Here is an 18,636-nt window from a genome sequence, read left to right on the forward strand (position 1 = left end):
GGAGCGGGCAGCACTGGTCGCTGAGGCCTTGGTTCCCTCTCTGCCCACGCACCCTCTGCCTGCTGCTCTCTGTTGCGAGCTGCTGCCGCTGCACCAGGACTGCCAAAACTCAGCTCAGCCCCGGCCTCGGGGCCAGTCCTGCATGCCTGGCTGGGATGGGATGGCTCCGTGGGACCAGCGTGGCTGCATGAGGGGCTGCAGGGTGGGTAGGGTGCCAGGTGCTCCTGGCTGTAGGGACATGGCTGAGCTCTTGTCTCCCCACAGTGGGCTGGCACGCAGGAGGGCCAGGCGGCCATGGAGGGGGAAATGACGCTGAGCCACCGGGCGCCCTGCAAGGTGCTGAGCGAGGCCGACCTGGAGGAGGTGGTGCAGCGGAAACCTCCCACTGAGCCCTCATTGCGTGGCTGTCTCCACAAGACCAGGTAGGACCATGCTGGCCGGGAGGGATGTGCCTGGACCCTGCCAGGCACTGTGCACCCCAGCCCCACCGCCACGGAGAGCATGGCGCTGGCTGTCCTAGTCCCTGTGGCAGACACAGCGCAGACCTGGGGGTTGGTTCCCCCATGCCCAAATTCCTGTGTCCCCACTTTGTCCTTCTGTCTGGAGGGACACCTGGCTCCAGTGGATGGAGCTGGGAGTCCCATGGGATCCATTGCTTCCCATGGGGCCCCATCCACCCTCAGTGATGTCCCCAAGCCCCTCAGCTTGTGCTCAGCCCTGGCTCTTGCTCCTTCCCCACCAGATGTTCAGCCTCCACTGCCAAGTCCCTGCTCTTTCGCTTCCTGCCCTTCCTGCACTGGCTGCCCCGCTACCCATTCAAGGACTGGCTCCTGGGTGACATTGCCTCGGGGTTCAGTGTGGGCATCATGCACCTGCCCCAGGGTGAGTGATGCCATGCCCAGGCTGCTGGGGGCTCCCTGCAGGTGCGGGGCCAGGCCTCGGCCATCTGTGATGTGTCTCCCCGTTCCATTATGTCCAGGGCTTGCCTACGCGCTGCTGGCCGGGCTGCCACCTGTCACTGGTCTCTATTCCTCCTTTTACCCCGTCTTCCTCTACTTCTTCTTCGGGACGTCCAGGCACAACTCTGTGGGTGAGCTGAGGGACCACGTGCTCCCACAGGGATGGTGGGGGAGGGAGTGAGGATGAGGGGGGTGAGCCACATCAGAGGTTGGGGGGGGACCTTTCTTGCCTTTACTTTGCACCACCAAGAAGCTGGTTGGCCAAAGCACAGTGGGTGCACTTTGAGCCTGGTCCAAGGGGACAGATGCCTGTAGACCTCAGAGAGGTGCTGGTGCTGACCTTGGGCTCCCTGCCCACACCCTGCCTGTCCCCAGGCCCCTTCGCTGTCATCTCCGTCATGATCGGGAGCTTGACAGACTCTCTGCTGCCCAGCGAGAAATTCCTGGAATCTGTCAATGGCAGCAACATGACAGTCAATGAGGCACAGCGGGATGCTGCCAGGGTGGAGCTGGTGGCCACCATCACTGTCCTGACAGGCATCTTCCAGGTAAGGGGGCTCCAGCCTAGACTGGCAGGGAATGGGGGGCCGTGATGCACCAGGGCTGCAAGCGGTGGGTCACTTTTGCCGCCTCTCTTCCCAGGTGGCCCTGGGCCTCCTGCAGTTTGGTTTCGTGGTGACCTACCTCTCAGACCCACTGGTGCGCGGCTACACCACTGCTGCCTCTGTGCATGTCCTCGTCTCCCAGCTCAAGAATGTCTTCGGGGTCTCTGTCGGGGAGCACTCAGGGCCGCTCTCAATGTTCATGGTGAGCGGGGGCTCACTGCTGACTGGGACCTCCTAGGTGCTCATCTGTGGAGCACACAGAGGCTCCAAAAAAACTACTGTGGAGGCATCTGCTTTCCTGAGCCAGTTCCCTCCTTCTGTGTCCTCTAGACCTTCATCGAGATCTGCCAGAAGCTGCCAGAGACCAACGTGGGCACCCTGGTGACAGCCATCATTGCCATGGTGGCCATCTTCATCGTGAAAGAGCTCAACCACAAGCTGGCTTCCAAGCTGCCCATGCCCATCCCCATCGAGCTTATCACGGTACCCAGAGCTGCTTTAGCTCCCTGTGGGGATGAAGCCATGGGTGGCCCTGTCCCCTCCAGGGTGGGGAGGAGTGGGATGGGGTGCCTTGGCGAGTGCAGTTCTAGGGCACGAGTTCCTTCCTCCTCTTCCTCCACTATGGTCCCTGTGCAGGAAGGCCCTGCCTCACTCCAGCCATCCTCCCTCAGATCATCATCTCCACTGGCATCTCCTACGGCGTCAACCTGAATGCCAAGTTTGGCATCTCTGTGGTGGGCAACATTCCCAGCGGGTGAGCAGGGCCAGGCAGTGAGGGTGGCTGTGCCGGGGCACCGTGCCGCCCACGGGACCCCCTGTTTCAGCCCCGTTTCCCTGTTTTGGCTGTAGGTTGAAGCCACCTGTGGCCCCTAATGTCAGCTACTTTGGGCAGGTGGTGGGCAATGCCTTCGCCATTGCTGTGGTGGGCTATGCCATCTGCATCTCCCTGGGCAAGATCTTTGCCCTGAAGCACGGCTACAAAGTGGACAGCAACCAGGTGATGCTCCAACACGCAGGGTCCTTTCCCTGGGTGAAAACCAAGCTTGTACTTGCAGCCAGGGGAAGGCATGATGCTCCCTCACCACTGCTCTGTCCCTGCAGGAGCTGATTGCGCTGGGCCTCTGCAACTTCCTAGGTGGCTTCTTCCAGTGTTTTGCCATCAGCTGCTCCATGTCACGGAGCCTGGTACAGGAGAGCACAGGGGGCAATAGCCAGGTGGGTCTGGGCAGCACTGCCTCCCTCTGTGGGGGCAAGAAGCACAGCGAGTGGTGGTGGACTCACCCCTCGCCTCCCGTTTTCCTTCTGTGCAGGTAGCTGGTGTCATCGCATCACTGGTCATCCTGGTGACCATCCTGAAGGTTGGAGAGCTCTTCCGGGACCTGCCCAAGGTACACCTGATTCCACAGCCTCCATGCCACGTCCCACCCGGTGCCCATCCCATGGCAAGGTGGTGGGGCAGGGGAACAGGCAAGAGCTGCCCCCAGACCTGCCCTCAGTATCCTCATAGCTGCAGGGTCTTCTCTCCTAGGCTATCTTGTCTGCTATCATCATCATCAACCTCAAAGGCATGTTCAAGCAGTTCAATGACCTCTGCATGCTCTGGAAGTCCAACCGGGTGGACCTGGTAAGGTGCTGACCAGCCCCAGGGATTTACTCTTGTCCCTGGAGAGAGTTTCTCCACCCTCCCTGAGGCTTGCAGGTGCTGGCAGGGAGGCCGTGCCACAACTGACCGTGTCCCCGCTTCAGGTGGTCTGGATTGTGACATTCGTGGCCACCCTCATACTGAACTTGGACATTGGCTTGGCGGCCTCAGTGGGTTTTGGGCTGCTCACTGTCATCTTCCGCACCCAGCTGTGAGTACCCTGGGGCTGGGGCAGCATCCTGAGGGCTGGGGAAGCCTGTGGTGACCTCACCCTCTTGCTGTGCTCCCCACAGCCCCCACTACTCCATCCTGGGGCGCATCGCCGATACTGATGTCTACAGGGACGTGGCTGAATATCAGACGGTAACAGCGCCGGGGGCGGGAGGGGAGCTGAGCTGCCTGCAGTGGGGAGGCAGTTCAAAGCACCCCCAGGGGCTGTTGGCTGGGGAAAGGAGCCGGGGGTATTTTGGGGGAGGGAGGGAGGGGGAGCAGGAGACTCCATCCCCGGGGTAGCACCCTCCCCATCTGCCCCCAGGCACAGGAGATCTCCGGTGTGAAGATTTTCCGTTCCTCCTCCACCCTCTATTTTGCCAACGTGGAGCTGTATGCTGAGGCCCTGAAGAAGAAGGTAGGAGAGCCTCCAGCCCCCGAGTGCTCCCCAGGGTGGCGATGGGGTGCCTGAGGACACAGGGATGCATTGTTTTGCAGAGTGGCATCAACGTGGACCGCCTGATTGAGAAGAAGAAGAAGGCCCTCAAGAAGCTGAAGAAACAGCAGAAGAAAGCAGAGAAGGAGAAGGCAAAGTGGAAAAAGGTGCTTCCCTGCCACCGGGACCCCTCCGGTGCCACCCTGCACCACCTTCCTGCCTGGCCCTGGCCCTCCTGCCCATGCATTCAACTGGCTCGGTGGCCTGTGGGGCTCCCGCTTCAGTCTGGGGCCGCTGGGTGCGAAGGGGCCCTAGGGCAGAGCTGGGCCACAAGTCACACCCAAGGTTGGCAGGGAAAGGCTGTTAATGATTAGGTCATGGAGCCAGTAAGTCATTAGCCATTTGGTGAGTTAATCAGAATTAAGAGCAAGAGCAAAGGCTGACCTGGTGCCAGCTAACGAGCCTGGCTCTGGAGAGGGTCACTGGGAAGAGGGGTGGGTCTAAACATCCAGAAAGAGCCCAACAGTGAGTGGAGGTGCAAGTGAGGCACCCACTCCTACAGCCACCTGCTGCCCGTGCTCTAGCATGGCCAAAGAGCCTCACCCAGCCCCACTGCACTATAGGGCAAGGCAAGCCCAGAGGCAGACACTGCCCAGCCAGGCGTGCTGCCAGCCCCCGTGCAGTGAGGCTGGGTCTCATTCCCTCCCCTAGGACACAGAGGATGGGCACAATGGTCCGGACATAGCAGTGATCGAGCTGAGTGGGGCAGAGGGTAGCACACCCCCCAAGCCCACCCTGCGTACCCTGGGGCTGCCCCAGCCTGGCTTGCACGCCATCATCTTGGACTTCAGCCCCGTCAGCTTTGTGGACACTGTCTCTATCAAGATCCTGAAGAATGTAAGGGGCTGGGGGTGCAGGTGGGCCTGCAGCTTTGCTGAGGGCATCACCAGGGTGGCCCGATGGCTGCTGCCCGTCCCTCTTCCCAGGTGAAACGTTTTCTGCCATTTGCAGATCTTCAGGGATTTCCATGAGATAGAAGTGGACGTCTTTGTTGCCGGCTGCCCGGGTGAGGAGGCTCTGCTGAGCCGCCAGACCCTGCCAAGCATACAAGCATACCCGCCGCTTTGGAACACAGCTGCTGGCCTGGGGCTCCCTCCATGGTGTCCATATCCCCGGGGTTTTCCCAGGGGACAGGTGCTGCAGGGTGTCCCACAGACCCAGTCTGAGCCCCACAGCCTCTGGCAAGGCAGCTGGATCCCTGGTGATGGCCCCGGTGTTCCCCGCAGTGCAGGCGGAGGGAGGCTGCTTCAGGTGGAAGTATAGCCAGGTGCTATAGCTTTGAATATTTCTCCCTCCACACAGTGCCCGTCCTTGACCAGCTGGAGCGGGGCAACTTCTTCAGCTCAGCCATCACGAAGCACTGCTTCTTCCCCTCGGTGCATGACGCCGTGGTCCACATCAGCAGGGAGCAGCGCGGGGCCTCGGTAAGCACCCAGCCTCTCCGTCCCCATCACTGTGATGGAGGGAGGCGCAGCCAAGACAACTCCTCTTCTGTCCCCCTTAGGTGGACCTCAGCACCAGAATGTAGCCCTGCAAGAGGAAGATGTCTCCCTGAGGAGCTGGGCGGGCAAGGAGGGCTTTGCTTTGGCACCAACTCAGCCACCCCAAGGCCTGGAGGCCTTGTAACCCCACCAGCACCTCCGGACTGTGAGAGCTGGGGCCCTGCCCTGGCTGTGAGCTCCCCCGCGACAGAGCTGCTCCAGCTGTCCCAACAGCTGTCCCAACAGCTGTCCCAACAGGGTGCCTCGTGCCCCTGCTCGGGCCCGGCCCACCAGGCCAGGCCTGCTTTGGGGGGGTGGCAGAGGGGGCCCCACACCAGGCCAAGGGGGGTCTGCTCCCGGCAGTGAGCTGGCATCACGGATTAAACGGTGTAGCATTTCTCAGGCTTTGTTTTAATGCAGTTTCCTCAATAAAGGCGACTTCAGGCAGGGCCACCTGGCTGCCACCCTGGCACTGGTGGGCACTCCTCGGGCAGGCCCACGCCCAGGCCTGGCCCTCCCTGCGGACCCTCTGCCGCTTTTCTGCCACCTTTCCCTTCGATCCGCTCCGGGCCCGCCGGGACGCGGCTGGGGGAAGGGTACGGGTGAGCACGCGCCACTGGGGACCCCCATCCCCTGGGGAGCCCCGCAGCCCCAGCCGCCCCCGCGCCCTCCCGCCACCAGGGGGCGCCGTCGCCCGAGAGGGCGCATGCGCGGCGCCCCGCCCTCCCTCGGCGCCCCGCCCTCCCTCGGCGCATGCGTATCAGCCGCTCGGCCCCTGCACACGCGCCTCCCCGTCTATCGCGCCGCCCGCCCGCGCAGGCGCGCTGCGGCCCGCTCTGTCGGCGGCTGCAGGGACAAGATGGCGGCTTCCTCTGTGTGTCGGGCGGGGTGCGCGGCCGGGCGGGCCCTGCTGTGGGGCCCTCGCCCCTCAGTGAGTCACCGCGGCCGGCGGCGGGGGAGGCGGCGAGGTGGGCTGGGGGGAGGCCGGCAGGGGCAGCGGGAGGCCCCGCGGCGCAGTGGGGCTGCCGGACCTGGCCGGCCCGGAAGGTCATGGGGACGCGGCGGCCGATGCGGGGCGGGCGGCGGTCGCCATGGAAACCCTCCGGCTCCGGACGGCGGCGGCGACCTTCGCCCATCGCGGGGCTTGCGGGGGCTGCTGGCTGCCCCCCTCCTCCGCCCCGGTGCGCAGTTCGTGGGACTCGTCTTTGCGGTTTTCGACCCGTTGCAAACCTCTGGCTGCGTGGGGTTTCCAGCCCGCCGGCTGACCAGCGGTGTGTAGCAGGAACTCCCCGCTATAAACGTGAAAGAGTTTGTCTGGCCTGGCTTTGGTCAGCTGTGTGCCAGCCTGGCAGTCTGCGTTCTGGAGGTTTGCCCTGCGCTGCAGAGTTGCTGGTTAGTGGTGGTGATAACCTTTATTTTTTTTAGGCAACCTTATTGACTTTGACAAGGAAACGAGGTGCTGCCACTTATGCCCAGACACTCCAAAACATCCCCGAGACCCAAGTCACCACTCTAGACAATGGGCTCCGTGTAGCTTCAGAGGAGTCCAATCAGCCAACATGTACGGTAGGTTTAAGATAAGTTGAGGGATTACTTGAAACAGTCGGCCTTGCCTGGTCTTCCAAAAGTGACAAACCTTTATTTGAACCAAAACTTTTAACAGAGACCCTGCCACTGCTTGTTGTTAACTGGTGGGATCAATGTAGCAGTAGAAGGCCGAGCCTGACTTTGTATTAAGTCTGTATTTAAGCTTTCATGCTTTATAAATTTTCGCAGACTTAGAGTTTTTGTGTAAGCAGTAAGTGACCAGTAGTAGTTATATCTCTGGCAAAGCAAAGGGGTTTGCCCTTTGGCAAACCAAAAGGGTTTTGCAAAACTGCTAGGTAAAAAGCCAAACAAAATGTGTATGGAAAGTAGTTGCTGGTGCTTGTTCTTATTTTAGTGTTACTAGTGCAACATCTGTGGAGCAGACTTCTTGTCCCTTCTGTTGTATTTGTGGCGTAAGGCTTGGGTTGTTTGGTTGGTTTTTTTTCTAATATGTGTACTTGGTGCATTTGCCATTAGGTAGGTGTGTGGATCGGGGTGGGGAGCCGCCATGAAGGTGAGAAGAACAATGGAGCTGGTTACTTCCTGGAACATCTGGCCTTTAAGGTAAGGAGGTATGCTAGGTCTGGCACAGGACTGTGTGGAGAGCTGTTCTAAATATTCCACTTACATTTTGCACTCTCATTTCAGAGGCTGTAGCTGTTAAAAGAGAGTGTAAATCAGGTCATCTGAGTCCCAGAGGCTTTGCACATAGTATAAAAATAAACTTCAAAAGGTAGCTAGCCTATAAGGTGCTCTTTGTTTGAATATGCGGCAACTTGCAAGCATGCGTGAATTAAGGTAACTTTTATTTATTAGTTGATATTTACCCTCTTAAAGGAAAAAAAGCTGTAAGTAACAAGTGAGAATCAGTCTCTGACTCTGTGGTTCCAATCCCTGACTATCCCAGTGACTGTGTAGAGCACATACAGGAATATATTGTGAAGCGTGTTTTTTCAAGTTAGTAGGCAGAACTTAAAGCAGCATTTCCTGTAGCTATTTATTTTAATTTTATTTTCTTAGTGAACCAGCAAAGTTTAGAGGCTACAGCTCTTTTCTAATAATGTGTCTGCTGAGCAGCCCTAGGGCAGAAGGCATCTAAGCCTGGGACTGGCTGACTCAAGTCTAGCCTGTGCCACCATAGGCAACTTGCAGCATCTGACTTGCTCCTTGAGGGATGAGCTCTATATTAGAAGCAGTTTGCTGCTTCTATTCTGCTTCTTCTGAATATTGCTGCTTGGGTAGCTAGAAACCTGCTTATTTTTTGGTTTAGACTTGTTCTTGGTTTCTTTCCACAGATGTGATCTTCAGCCACTGTTGTTTCTTAGTGTAGGTCTTCCCTGCTGGATTTTTATTGGTCTTTCAAAATACACTTCAGCCATCCTTTAGCTGCCAAGTTTTAAGTTTCTTGCTTTCTGCACTTGCTCTTGGCTTTTATAAATCGTGTGACAGGTTTTATTGGTTTAGGTCTTTATTGTTCATTTCCTTGCTTTAGTTCTGCCTGAAACAGTAATCTGTTGGTTTCATAATTGTGTTTATCTGTTTTCTTTTAGGGCACAAAAAAGCGTCCTGGCGCTGCCTTTGAGAAGGAGGTGGAGAGTATGGGTGCTCACCTGAATGGGTACACCTCGCGTGAGCAGACTGCCTATTACATAAAAGCCTTGTCCAAGGACATGCCCAAAGGTAGGATGGCCAGTGAGCAAAGTGTGATTTGGAGGTTACGTGAGCACATGTGCTTGTGTTTCCCACCAGCATCCTTTCTAATGGCAGACCAGGGAATTAAGTTGTAACTGAGCAGTAAATTGGAGGTTCTAGATGGTAGTTGAAGAGAGCACTGCCATGACATGGTGATTGGAGGCTGCAAGTTCATCTATTCTAAAACCAGTTTTGCAAAGTTCTTGTTATATCAGGCTGCACTATGTTGCCAGAATGGAGAGCAGGGGGGTTCAGTGGTCTGTGGTTATTTTGTGGAGCTGAGAAATTGGAATCAGTGGCAACTACTATGTCAGGAGTCCTCAGTGCAGCTCATGGAGGTGTTGCTGGTGCTCTGTGCTACCATGTGCAGATACCTTTTTGGGTCGGTTTTGTCCAGGGGTGGTGATTTGAGTCAGAGCTATGGGCCTTGCCGTAGATGTGGGGTACGCTGTAGATGTTGCAAGCTCTCTGTAAGGGTTCAGCATGTTTCTGCAACAGTACCCTGCTTCTGTTGTGCTTCACCTTCTGCAGCTGTTGCACTGGCAGTGATGCTCGGCAAGCTGACTCTGAGACTTTATGCTAAAATGTTGTTTGTCCCTCCCTGATGCTGTGGGAATGTGTAATACTCATCTCTATCATGTTGCTTGCACTCCCCAGCGTGGTTTGTTGCTCATTCCTCTTGTGGTGCCCCTGCTGTCTGTGCATCTGTTCTCAGTCAGGCAGGAGGATTGCTAACATAGGAAATGTGTTGCAGTTGTGGAGCTTCTGGCTGACATTGTGCAGAACTGTGCGCTGGAGGAGTCTCAGATTGAGAAGGAGCGTGGTGTCATCCTTCAGGAGTTGAAAGAAATCGACAGCAACTTGACGGATGTTACCTTTGATTACCTTCATGCCACTGCTTTCCAGGGGACTGCACTGGCCCGCACTGTCGAGGGGACCACAGAGAACATTAAGTGAGCAACAGGCTGGATGTGGTACACGGTCCGTGGGTTCAGTCCTTGGGGTGCACGACCGCTGCTGCTCAGTAGTGGCAACTGCACAAGGAAACCAGTCTGTACAAAGAGGTGATCTGTGCCCGTGGGCTTCTTGTTGTGTTTTTACTGTTTTCCCTGTTGGTGCCGGTGGAAGTGTAATGCTGCACGCATTCATTAGAATCCCCCTCACACAAATTGTGAGGTTGGCGCGGTCAGGTTGAACCCTCTCCCATACTTGTCAGTTTGACTCCATTAGAGAAATTAAGAGCTAGAGGTGCTCATTAAAGCAGCGACCTGGAGCATATGCACCTCTTAGGATGCTTGTGGCTCAGTGCCCAGGGTGAATACCCTCTAGTCTGTATTGAAGCCTACCCTTAACTGTCAGTCTTGGCCACTGGTTTCCATTCTCTGTACTCTGGAATTAGAGCACAGGGAAAACACTGACAGTGCGGTCTTGATTCTAAAAAGTATTACCCCACAACTAAGAGAATGAACAATATCAGTGCTGTCTCTGCACTGTGAACTTGCTTCTCCTAAGCCTGTCGTCATTGCAGTTCAGAGATGCTGATATACTGGGTGTCTCTGTGTTCTTCCTAGGCATCTGACTCGAGCAGATTTAGCTTCATATATTGATACTCACTTCAAGGCACCTCGTATGGTCTTGGCAGCTGCTGGAGGCAAGTTCTAGACCCTTGTGATTCTGGGAAGCCTGGGTGTTTTCATGCTGGTGATCAAACCCCTGTCATACATCTTTAATGTGAAATCAGATTATTTTGTTAAATTAAACTGTTTAAGACTGTAAATATGTTTCTCTCTCGCTCTCCCACTGCCAGGTATTTCCCACAAAGAGCTGGTAGATGTAGCTAGGCAACACTTCAGTGGAGTATCTTTTACATACAAAGAGGATGCTGTGCCTGTCCTCCCACGCTGTCGCTTCACAGGGAGTGAGGTAAAGTTGTTTTGGTTCTGAATAAAACAAGTAGCTGTTGCCAAACTGTTGAATGAATGTGAAACCAGTTACAGCTGCTTCTGGGAGGAAAAATCTGTTGGTGCATCTCAGAGAAGCTGGTGATGCAACATCTTGGTAGTGTCCCCATGTTCTGTTCTTGGGGTTTATTGCCACAGTGTGTTGGGTTTTAGATAGGACCCAAATCTGTTAAGAATGTGGGGCTGTTGCTTATGTCATTTGCTGGAAAACTCATGTCGGAGCAGCTGGTTTGTGCTCAATAGTGCCTGAGACTGTTTCATTTCGCTGGGGTAATATCAAGTCCCCCAGTCTGTCAGCCTGGCATTGCAGCAGGCTGCAGACAAAGCTACAGTGCTCATGCTGTTCTCCCCCACTCCTGGATGATTTTTTAGATCCGTGCCAGAGATGATGCTCTGCCTGTTGCCCATATTGCTCTCGCTGTGGAGGGGCCAGGATGGGCTGATCCAGACAACATTGTCCTCAATGTGGCTAATGCTATCATTGGACGCTATGACCGCACTTTTGGAGGTGGTAAGGTAAGAGACTTGTGAGTGTGCCAGGGAGAGCCTGGAGCCTTTTAGTATGAAGTATTGCGGGGACCCTAGATGAATGTACTTTATGGGACGCTGCTGTGGTTAGCTTCCAACTGTGAAGCGGTTAGGAGCCTGGAAAGTAGGGTAGAAGTGTAATCAAGGCTAATCCAGGACAATTCTTGAGAGGTGATGCTGGCACATGAACTGAACCTTCTCTGCTAAGTTTGGAAGAGGTTTAGCTGATGAATTCTCAGCAGCTTATTCCTGCCTTGACAAACTAACCGTTTAGGGGTGGTGGTGATGGAAGCAGGCCAAGAGTAGTCTATAGTCCCCTCATACAAGCTTGTCTTACAACTGCAAAACAAGTAGAACTTGTTAAACCCCCAGTATTGCATCCATTCTCGTCTGGAATCTGTCTGGCCTGCATAACTGTGCTAACCCCTGCTACTGGTAGACCTCGCGCTTCCCATTTTCTCCCACTCTGGTGGTATGCATACCAGCTCCTCGTCTGCGGCTGGGAAAGGAAATGGTTTTGCTGGATGGACTCTTAAGCCATTGTCTGTGGCTTTTCCACCAGTGAATCTCATCTGTTGACCACATGAAGGGTCTAAATTAAGCTCTCCTTCACCAAAGTGTTCCACTCTGTCTTGTCTGTGGTCTTTGTGAAAACAGCTCTGTTGGAAAGAATTTGAGCTCTGAGGAAGCTGTAAGACTGAAATGGCTGAGGGTATCTCCTTATTTACAGAATCAGTCCAGCAGGCTGGCTACGCTTGCTGTGGAGCATGATCTCTGCCACAGTTTCCAGACGTTCAACACCTCTTACTCTGATACTGGCCTCTTCGGTTTCCATTTTGTTTCCGATCCTCTGTCCATAGATGATATGCTATATTGTGCTCAGGGGGAGTGGTAAGTACAACTTTGGCAAAAGTTCCTGTTTAAGATCTGACCCTCTTGTGGGAGACTGAGCTGGCGTGGGGGAGCGTATTAGGTCTTCAGAGTTGTGTCTCTTTATGAACTTCTTGGTAACTTGCATTCTGCTGAAGTGATCCTCATAAGTGGTTTCTGTAAATGTCTTAGGATGTGGCTTTTGAGGAGCTATTTTATTACCTTGGGGCTCTTCAGGTCTTTCATTCATGCTTCCAAGTATTAGCGATTAGGCTTTGCGTTTTTTATATACAAGTGAGATCATGCCTTAGAGACAAGGCTTTCCCAAGGGACAGATCTCAATTGTCTTGTTAAGCTTGAGCAAAGCAGGCAGAGTTCCTGCGTTGCAGCTGATAAATGCCCCGCTGCTGGAGTCACGCCAGCGTTGGGGGGCCTTCTGTCTGTCTGTCCTATTGTGTACATGTATATCCCATGGAATGGTTCAAGGCTATATCTAAGACTGAGCTGAGCCGTGCTGCGTGTGGAGCAGATGGAGTTAGCCCTTGCCCCAGAGACGTTGCGGTTGGCAGGGGAGGAAGGGATTTAGCAGCTGGAGTTCAAACAGGCTCTGTGGAACTGTCTTGTTCTTTCAGCATCAGTTTCCATAGCAGCTTGCCGTGTGTGGGAATAGCTGACATGCCTTCCTTCTCTTGTGATAGCGTACTGCAGACTGCTTACTGCTGTGCCTGATGGGCAAGCTAGAGCTGGCACCAGGGCTGCTTAGACCTTTATGAGTGTAACTCAGCATGTAACCTGCTGGCTGATATTCCCTGCCTGTAGGCTTGAGCTCTTGACTCCTGCTGTTCAGTGCTTCCCAGTTCTTAGCCGCTCTGCAGCGATCAAGAATGAATCTCAAGCCTGCAAGACAATTGATGTTGATAATAGCTATTTCTGCAGAGGCTTGGGAAAGGGAGGAATTTGCTTTCTGTCTGAGCAGACAAACATCTTTAAGAGCTTTAGCGGACTTTCCCTCTCCTCTCCAGGATGCGTCTGTGCACTAGTACGACAGAGTCAGAGGTGAAGAGAGCCAAGAACTATCTCCGAAATGCCATGGTGGCTCAACTGGATGGTATGTTTTTGTTTATGGATTGACCACTCTGCAGCTTTCTGAGGGTTACTGCTTATGTCTTTCCTGGGGAGCAGGGGCTCTGCTGGACACTGCAGTACTGCTGACAGGCACTGGGTAATACTTTTTCTCCCACTCGGCGTTCCTCCTGCCATGTTGTGAAAGCAGCTGACCCCCGCCTGCTGTGCTCCAAGCTAGCTCTGACTCTGTAAACTTCTAGTCATTCTGTTACTCAGAGTGAATAACATGCTGCCTGGTGAAAGAATTGAGACCCTCAAACTGGTCTGTCTTGTTTATAACACTTTGGAGACCAGTGAAGCAATCTTTGTATGCTTAACTTCTGCTGGAGCTGCTTAGAGTGGTAAATACGACTGGTACTTCATTAAGAAGCTGGTTTAATGGCTAGAGTTTCTTCTGTCTGCTCTGACTGATGGTCGGACTATGCAGTTCTGGAAGGCTTTTTGTTATGCTGACCATGTGATATCTTCAATGTCTAGGTACTACACCGGTATGTGAGAATATTGGAAGCCATCTCTTAAACTACGGACGCCGTATCCCTCTGGAGGAGTGGGATGCCAGGATTGCTGTAAGTATCTCTTTTGGTTGGAGCACTTGCATGGTTGGTGTCAGCATCTTCTGGCCTTAGTTTACTGCAGTAACATGAGGCTTACTTATCTCTTTGGCAAGCTGTCTGGAGTCCAGGTGGTTAGCTCACTGTTGCTGACATAAATATGTCAGAATCTCTGGCATAGGCTCAGTCAGTGTATCCTGTGTCCCTGTGGCTGGATTTAGTCCATCCCAGAAACAGGGCATGTGCCTGTGTTAAGCAGCACAACTTGAAATTCCTTTAACAGTTGCCCTAGAGGTGGCCAGCATCTAGTCTCTGTAATTCTGCAGCTGCTATATCACTTGGAAGGCTTCTGACTTTGGACTGCCGTACCTTCTGTACCCTCAGAAGAATGTGCTGTGTAGAACATTAGACATCCTCTCAGACAAGAGCTGGACAGTGGGTCCAGATGGCCCCCAAGGGTCTGACAGTATCTTCTTAGTGATCTTGATATGTAATGGCAACAGTAACTTCCAACGTTGAGAAAGGCAGGTCTGCTAGAGGGGTCATTAATTGCTTGTTTGATATTTATTAGGCCGTCGACGCAAGAATGGTGAGAGAGATCTGCAGTAAATACATTTATGACAAATGCCCAGCAATTGCAGCAGTTGGTAAGTAGTGTGTGGCAATTAGTGCACAGTAGCTCAAAAACCAGAAAAAGGGTCAAGAGCTGAGTGGAAGTGAGCTGTGTTTCATGTGTCTGTTGTGGCCTCCCAACTGCTCTGGTTCTTTGCTGGTATCCTCCTACCTTTGCACATTAGATGTGCCAACGCACATTTGCCAAGAGAATCAAGCCTGCAGGTGACGGAGGCGCAGTGGCAGTGAGCTGCTGGCTGTCCTCCCCGCCTGTCTACTTGCTGTAGAGCCCTGACTAAGACTGGGAGCCCCATAGCTGGGTGCAGGCCCAGTGGCGTCTGCCAGGTGTCCTTACCCTGGGGTCATGGTGGTTTATGTAAGGGAAGTGAAGGGACCTGATTCTCCTGTGCTGCTCTGGCATGTCTGTCTGACCAAGGACAAATTCCTTTCAGAAAACCTGCCTGAGCAGCTCAGCTCTGCTCTGCTGCCTCCTTCCTGTGGGTTGTGGATTCCCCTCCTCCATGCAGCTGTTTCCTCTGGCCTTCAAAGTGGAGCAGCTTAGAAAAAGGAGACAGTTTTTGAACAGGAAGTTGGAATGAACTAGCCAAAATTTCCATGGCTTGGTGGCTCCCCGTCTTTCATGTCATTATGTAGAGCTGTACTGAGCATTGTGGAGCAGTGCGAGAAAACAGCTTGCTCTGATGAAATAAGTAACGGTTTCTTTGTCAAAAGATGGTATCTGCTGGTTTTCCTGATGCAGGTTTGAGGTGTAGTTGCCTGGTTTTGTGCATAGCTGCTCTGGATTGTGAGCTGTCTGCTCTGCCACTGTCTGCTTTAGGACCATGGGAAACTGCATAGGGATTTGAACTATGTCTCCAGTGACTAACTCTGTTTCTGTTCGTTCAGGTCCTATTGAACAGCTCTTGGATTACAACCGTATCCGCAGTGCCATGTACTGGATCCGTTTCTAGGACGTGTCCCTGCAGGTTGGAAATAGTGAAGTTGTGGACTGTGACAGGTTCCCTCTGGCTCTACATGTCTCATGCACCAGGGACAAGATGAGTCCCATCAAAATGGCTGTCTTCTCGGTGTTAAATGTATAAAAAATAAATACACCCTGTATGGAGTTGGTTCTGCTGGGAGTCGACTGTGTATTGCTGGCTCGTGCATGTAGACATTACCAGTCTTGCCAAATTGGTGAGATATTGGACTCGTCAGGCTTATGCTAGAATCTTGTCTGTGTCTTGTCTGCAGCCCCACGCCTCTGTCCGGAGCTGGAAGTGTCCTAGTTCAGAGTTCTTGTCTTTAGGCTGGTTGCAGAAAGTCTTTCCACTGGGGCAAGGCTGCCAGGGGAGTCTAGCTGTTTCCACTGTGCCCTTCCATGCACGCAGCAGCGTGGTCAAACTCGGGCTGTAGCACTGCTGTTTGTGCAGACCTAAGAACAGAGGGCCCTCATCTGAGGGGACCTCTGTGTGCTCTCCTGTTTGTCGAGGAGATCAAAATGTATCTATGGAAAGTTGGTCCTCTCCCTGTCCCTGGGGTGTGGTGGTAGTGTTTCTGGCCTGGCTGGCTGTGACCCTCTTGCTGGAGTGGCCGCCTCTGCAGTAGGGGCAGTTTGTGCAACCCCACTCTCCCTGATCAGTTACAGACAAAACTGGTTGGTTGAGTTCCCACCACCTCCTGAAGCTGGTGAAGGTGATCAGTCTGGCCTTGCCTGATGCTGCCCCGGTAAAATTGAGGCGGTTGTCTCTAGCAGAGTTGGGATGCTGTGAGGAGCTGCAGCTGTAGCCAGACAAACATCTTCCAGAGCCTATATGGGGATATGTTACCTCTCATCTTAAGCTTCTCAGTTATCTGTAAACCAGCCCAATAACGAGCAGAGATTGTTGTGGCGTATGTTGGTGTTGGTGTACGTGTTCCTTTTGCAGATGAGCCTCTGTCTGTCCAGTCATTCTCAGCTATGCAGTAACTGAGAAGCTGCTGACTGAAGTATAGGGTGCCCTGGCCTGTATCTGGAAAAACCTCTAGGTCTGAATAGCTGAAAGAGCTACCCAGCCCTTTCTGCTTTTTCTGGTGTTAATCTGGTTGTTGCTCCCTTGTCTTGCCTCCGGGAAACAAACATGGAGCAGAAAGGATGAAACCGAGCAAAGGGGATGGAGAAAAGCTTCCCACCAGGTGGCACTAGCCTGTCACAGCTACTCTTGGAAGCTGGAAGGTACCTCTGTTTAATTTTTGTCTTTGGGATAAATCTCCCTGGGATTCTCATTTAATTTCCAGGTGCTGCCCTGACAAGTGGGATTTAAAAATAGTGTAAAAGTTTCTAGGAGTTAGTCATTACACTTGAGACTAATCCAGTGTACTAAATCATTTATGCTGAATCTGGATTCTTGATGAGAGAGTCAGTGTGTCTGAACTCATTGCATATGCTAGGCAAGTTTGAAACTGTTAAATGTTCTTGATGCAATTTGGGTTTAACCATCGGCACAAGCTCTGGCTCGTTACAAGTGCGCTGAGGGCTGAAAAACTAAACAAGCTCACTTATGCCTCAAGCCTTGTGGAACCCAGCAAATGATTCTGTCTTGGTTTTCTGACTGCAATCAGACTGTAATCGTCTTTTGTCTTCCATTGCTATATATTCCCCCCCCCCCGCCCCCCAGGGTGAGCTTCCGGGGTGTTTTGCAGTTGGTGAGAAGTACAAGGAAAGGGACATGTACATCCTTGCTTTAGCATTTCCTACAAGTTTTCTTTGGAGATTTCTGCTTGGGAATGATTGTTTTCCTTGAGTAATTCCTCAGGCCATCCTGTGCTGCTTTGTACTAGGAACTGATTCAAGCCACTCTGCAACTGCTGCTTTCCAAACTGCTCTGTTTCGCTGCAAAAGCAGCAGCTTGGCTGTGTGGAGCAGCATGCTCCCAGCACTTCAGCGAGGTTCCCTCCTCCTAACCAAAAGGCTGCAGCTCTGCAAGGTTGGCTGGCTTATGCAGCTTTAGGTGGTGTTTTGTAGATGCTTTTATCCATAAGGAAATCTGAATATCTGGCCTAGGAACTGTGCCTTGGTGAGTGGCATTGGATGCAGAGTGCTGCTGGGTGCCTGCTAGCAACTAGGATTTGGGGCTGAGCTGTGCCCGAGGTGTTGGCATCTTCTGGCTGCAGTTCCCATGGCACTCTGCCTTGTACTACCTGTCGTGTTTGGGTGCTGTGCCAGACCAGTGCTTCCAAAACCAGGGACTTCTCACCAGCTCTAAGGAATGAGAGGTTTACAATGTCATTTTTCCTTGGTAAACAAGAAGCAGCCAGGCTGGGGATCTAAAAGTGGGGAGTGGAAACCCATTCAGGAGTCAAGAGTGTAATTGCTTGGCAAAGACCCGTACGCTGAGCCTTAGCGAGGGGCTTGGGACGCATAGCCTGGAACTGGTGCAGAGTCGTCAAGCATTTGGCAGCTGAATCCCTTGGTGCTGGAAAACTGAAGCTCTAATCTCGTTGGCAGGTCTCTTGCTTTTTGAGCTGTAAAGGTGTGTTTCTGTTCCTCCCCTGGAGAAGCCTCAGTCCAAGGGAATCCAAACTAGGAAATGTCTGGCTTGATGGAAGTGTCCTACCTCAGTGCTTTTCCCAGACCTTGAAAAAGTGAGGTCTTCTGCTGAACCTCTCCCCTCCCCTTCCTGCGGTTTCCGCTGCCCAGTGAAGGACAGTGGCAGTGCCAGAGGAGGGAGTTGGAACCATCCCTAGAACAGGGCAATTTCGCTGAAACTGGAGATGGCCTGAGTGACCTAATAAATCTGTTTCCTGGCTCCCTGGACAATGCAGGATTGTTCAGTGATGCTCTTTGACCAGTCTGGTTTTCAATGGCTTAAGTGTGTTATTTTGCTACTTCACTTGGAAGGTTACTTGGGATCCCATTAGACTGTGCTGATAAATTTAGTTTGGTGTATGAATTGGCCTTTGCTCCCTCCCCTTCTGCACGGTGCTGTCTTCAAAGTTCCCTCTTTGAAGCTCGCACCCTCCACGTACCTCTAGGCAGTTGCTTTCCCTCCCTGACACCTTGGCACTCTGTCTCTTGGCTGGAAGAGAAGAGGATTTGGAAAAGAAGATACTGTGCATAGTTGTGTGCACCCTATGCAAGGCTCTGCAATGCCACCTGCACAGCGCTTCAGTGATTTTTTATTTTTTTTTTTTTCTTCCACCATACAGAGCTATTCTGGGTACATAAAATCTAGCAGTGAAAACGGGGAGCGCTTGCTCTCTACCTGTGCCGAGTGCAACAGGTTTCCCTGGTCTCTAGTGGGAAAAGCTGTTGGTACCCCCAGCATGGGGCTGTGA

At 53.0% G+C, this 18,636-nt stretch overlaps 2 protein-coding genes across 2 annotated transcripts; both read left to right on the forward strand.

Moving 5' to 3' along the window:
* Positions 1–270: 270 nt before the first annotated feature.
* Positions 271–5,888, forward strand: SLC26A6 (solute carrier family 26 member 6). Its single transcript, XM_027805561.2, has 19 exons — positions 271–422; positions 743–882; positions 980–1,090; positions 1,335–1,507; positions 1,602–1,766; positions 1,895–2,047; positions 2,236–2,318; positions 2,414–2,561; positions 2,666–2,779; positions 2,875–2,952; positions 3,093–3,188; positions 3,311–3,417; positions 3,500–3,569; positions 3,742–3,834; positions 3,915–4,019; positions 4,564–4,749; positions 4,864–4,918; positions 5,215–5,336; positions 5,417–5,888. Exons 1-19 carry the CDS (start codon positions 295–297, stop codon positions 5,438–5,440), a joined length of 2,151 nt encoding a protein of 716 aa, XP_027661362.1. The 5' UTR covers positions 271–294; the 3' UTR covers positions 5,441–5,888.
* A 279-nt stretch (positions 5,889–6,167) lies between these two features.
* Positions 6,168–15,445, forward strand: LOC106631153 (cytochrome b-c1 complex subunit 1, mitochondrial). Its single transcript, XM_055709128.1, has 13 exons — positions 6,168–6,324; positions 6,819–6,959; positions 7,458–7,544; positions 8,531–8,660; positions 9,427–9,625; positions 10,244–10,323; positions 10,480–10,595; positions 11,006–11,149; positions 11,892–12,052; positions 13,054–13,139; positions 13,634–13,722; positions 14,279–14,354; positions 15,226–15,445. The coding sequence occupies exons 1-13, from the start codon at positions 6,253–6,255 to the stop codon at positions 15,288–15,290; spliced, it is 1,446 nt and encodes a 481-aa protein (XP_055565103.1). The 5' UTR covers positions 6,168–6,252; the 3' UTR covers positions 15,291–15,445.
* Positions 15,446–18,636: the final 3,191 nt, after the last annotated feature.

This window comes from Falco cherrug, chromosome 4 (genome assembly GCF_023634085.1).
Source record: "Falco cherrug isolate bFalChe1 chromosome 4, bFalChe1.pri, whole genome shotgun sequence".
Classification (NCBI taxonomy): domain Eukaryota; kingdom Metazoa; phylum Chordata; class Aves; order Falconiformes; family Falconidae; genus Falco; species Falco cherrug.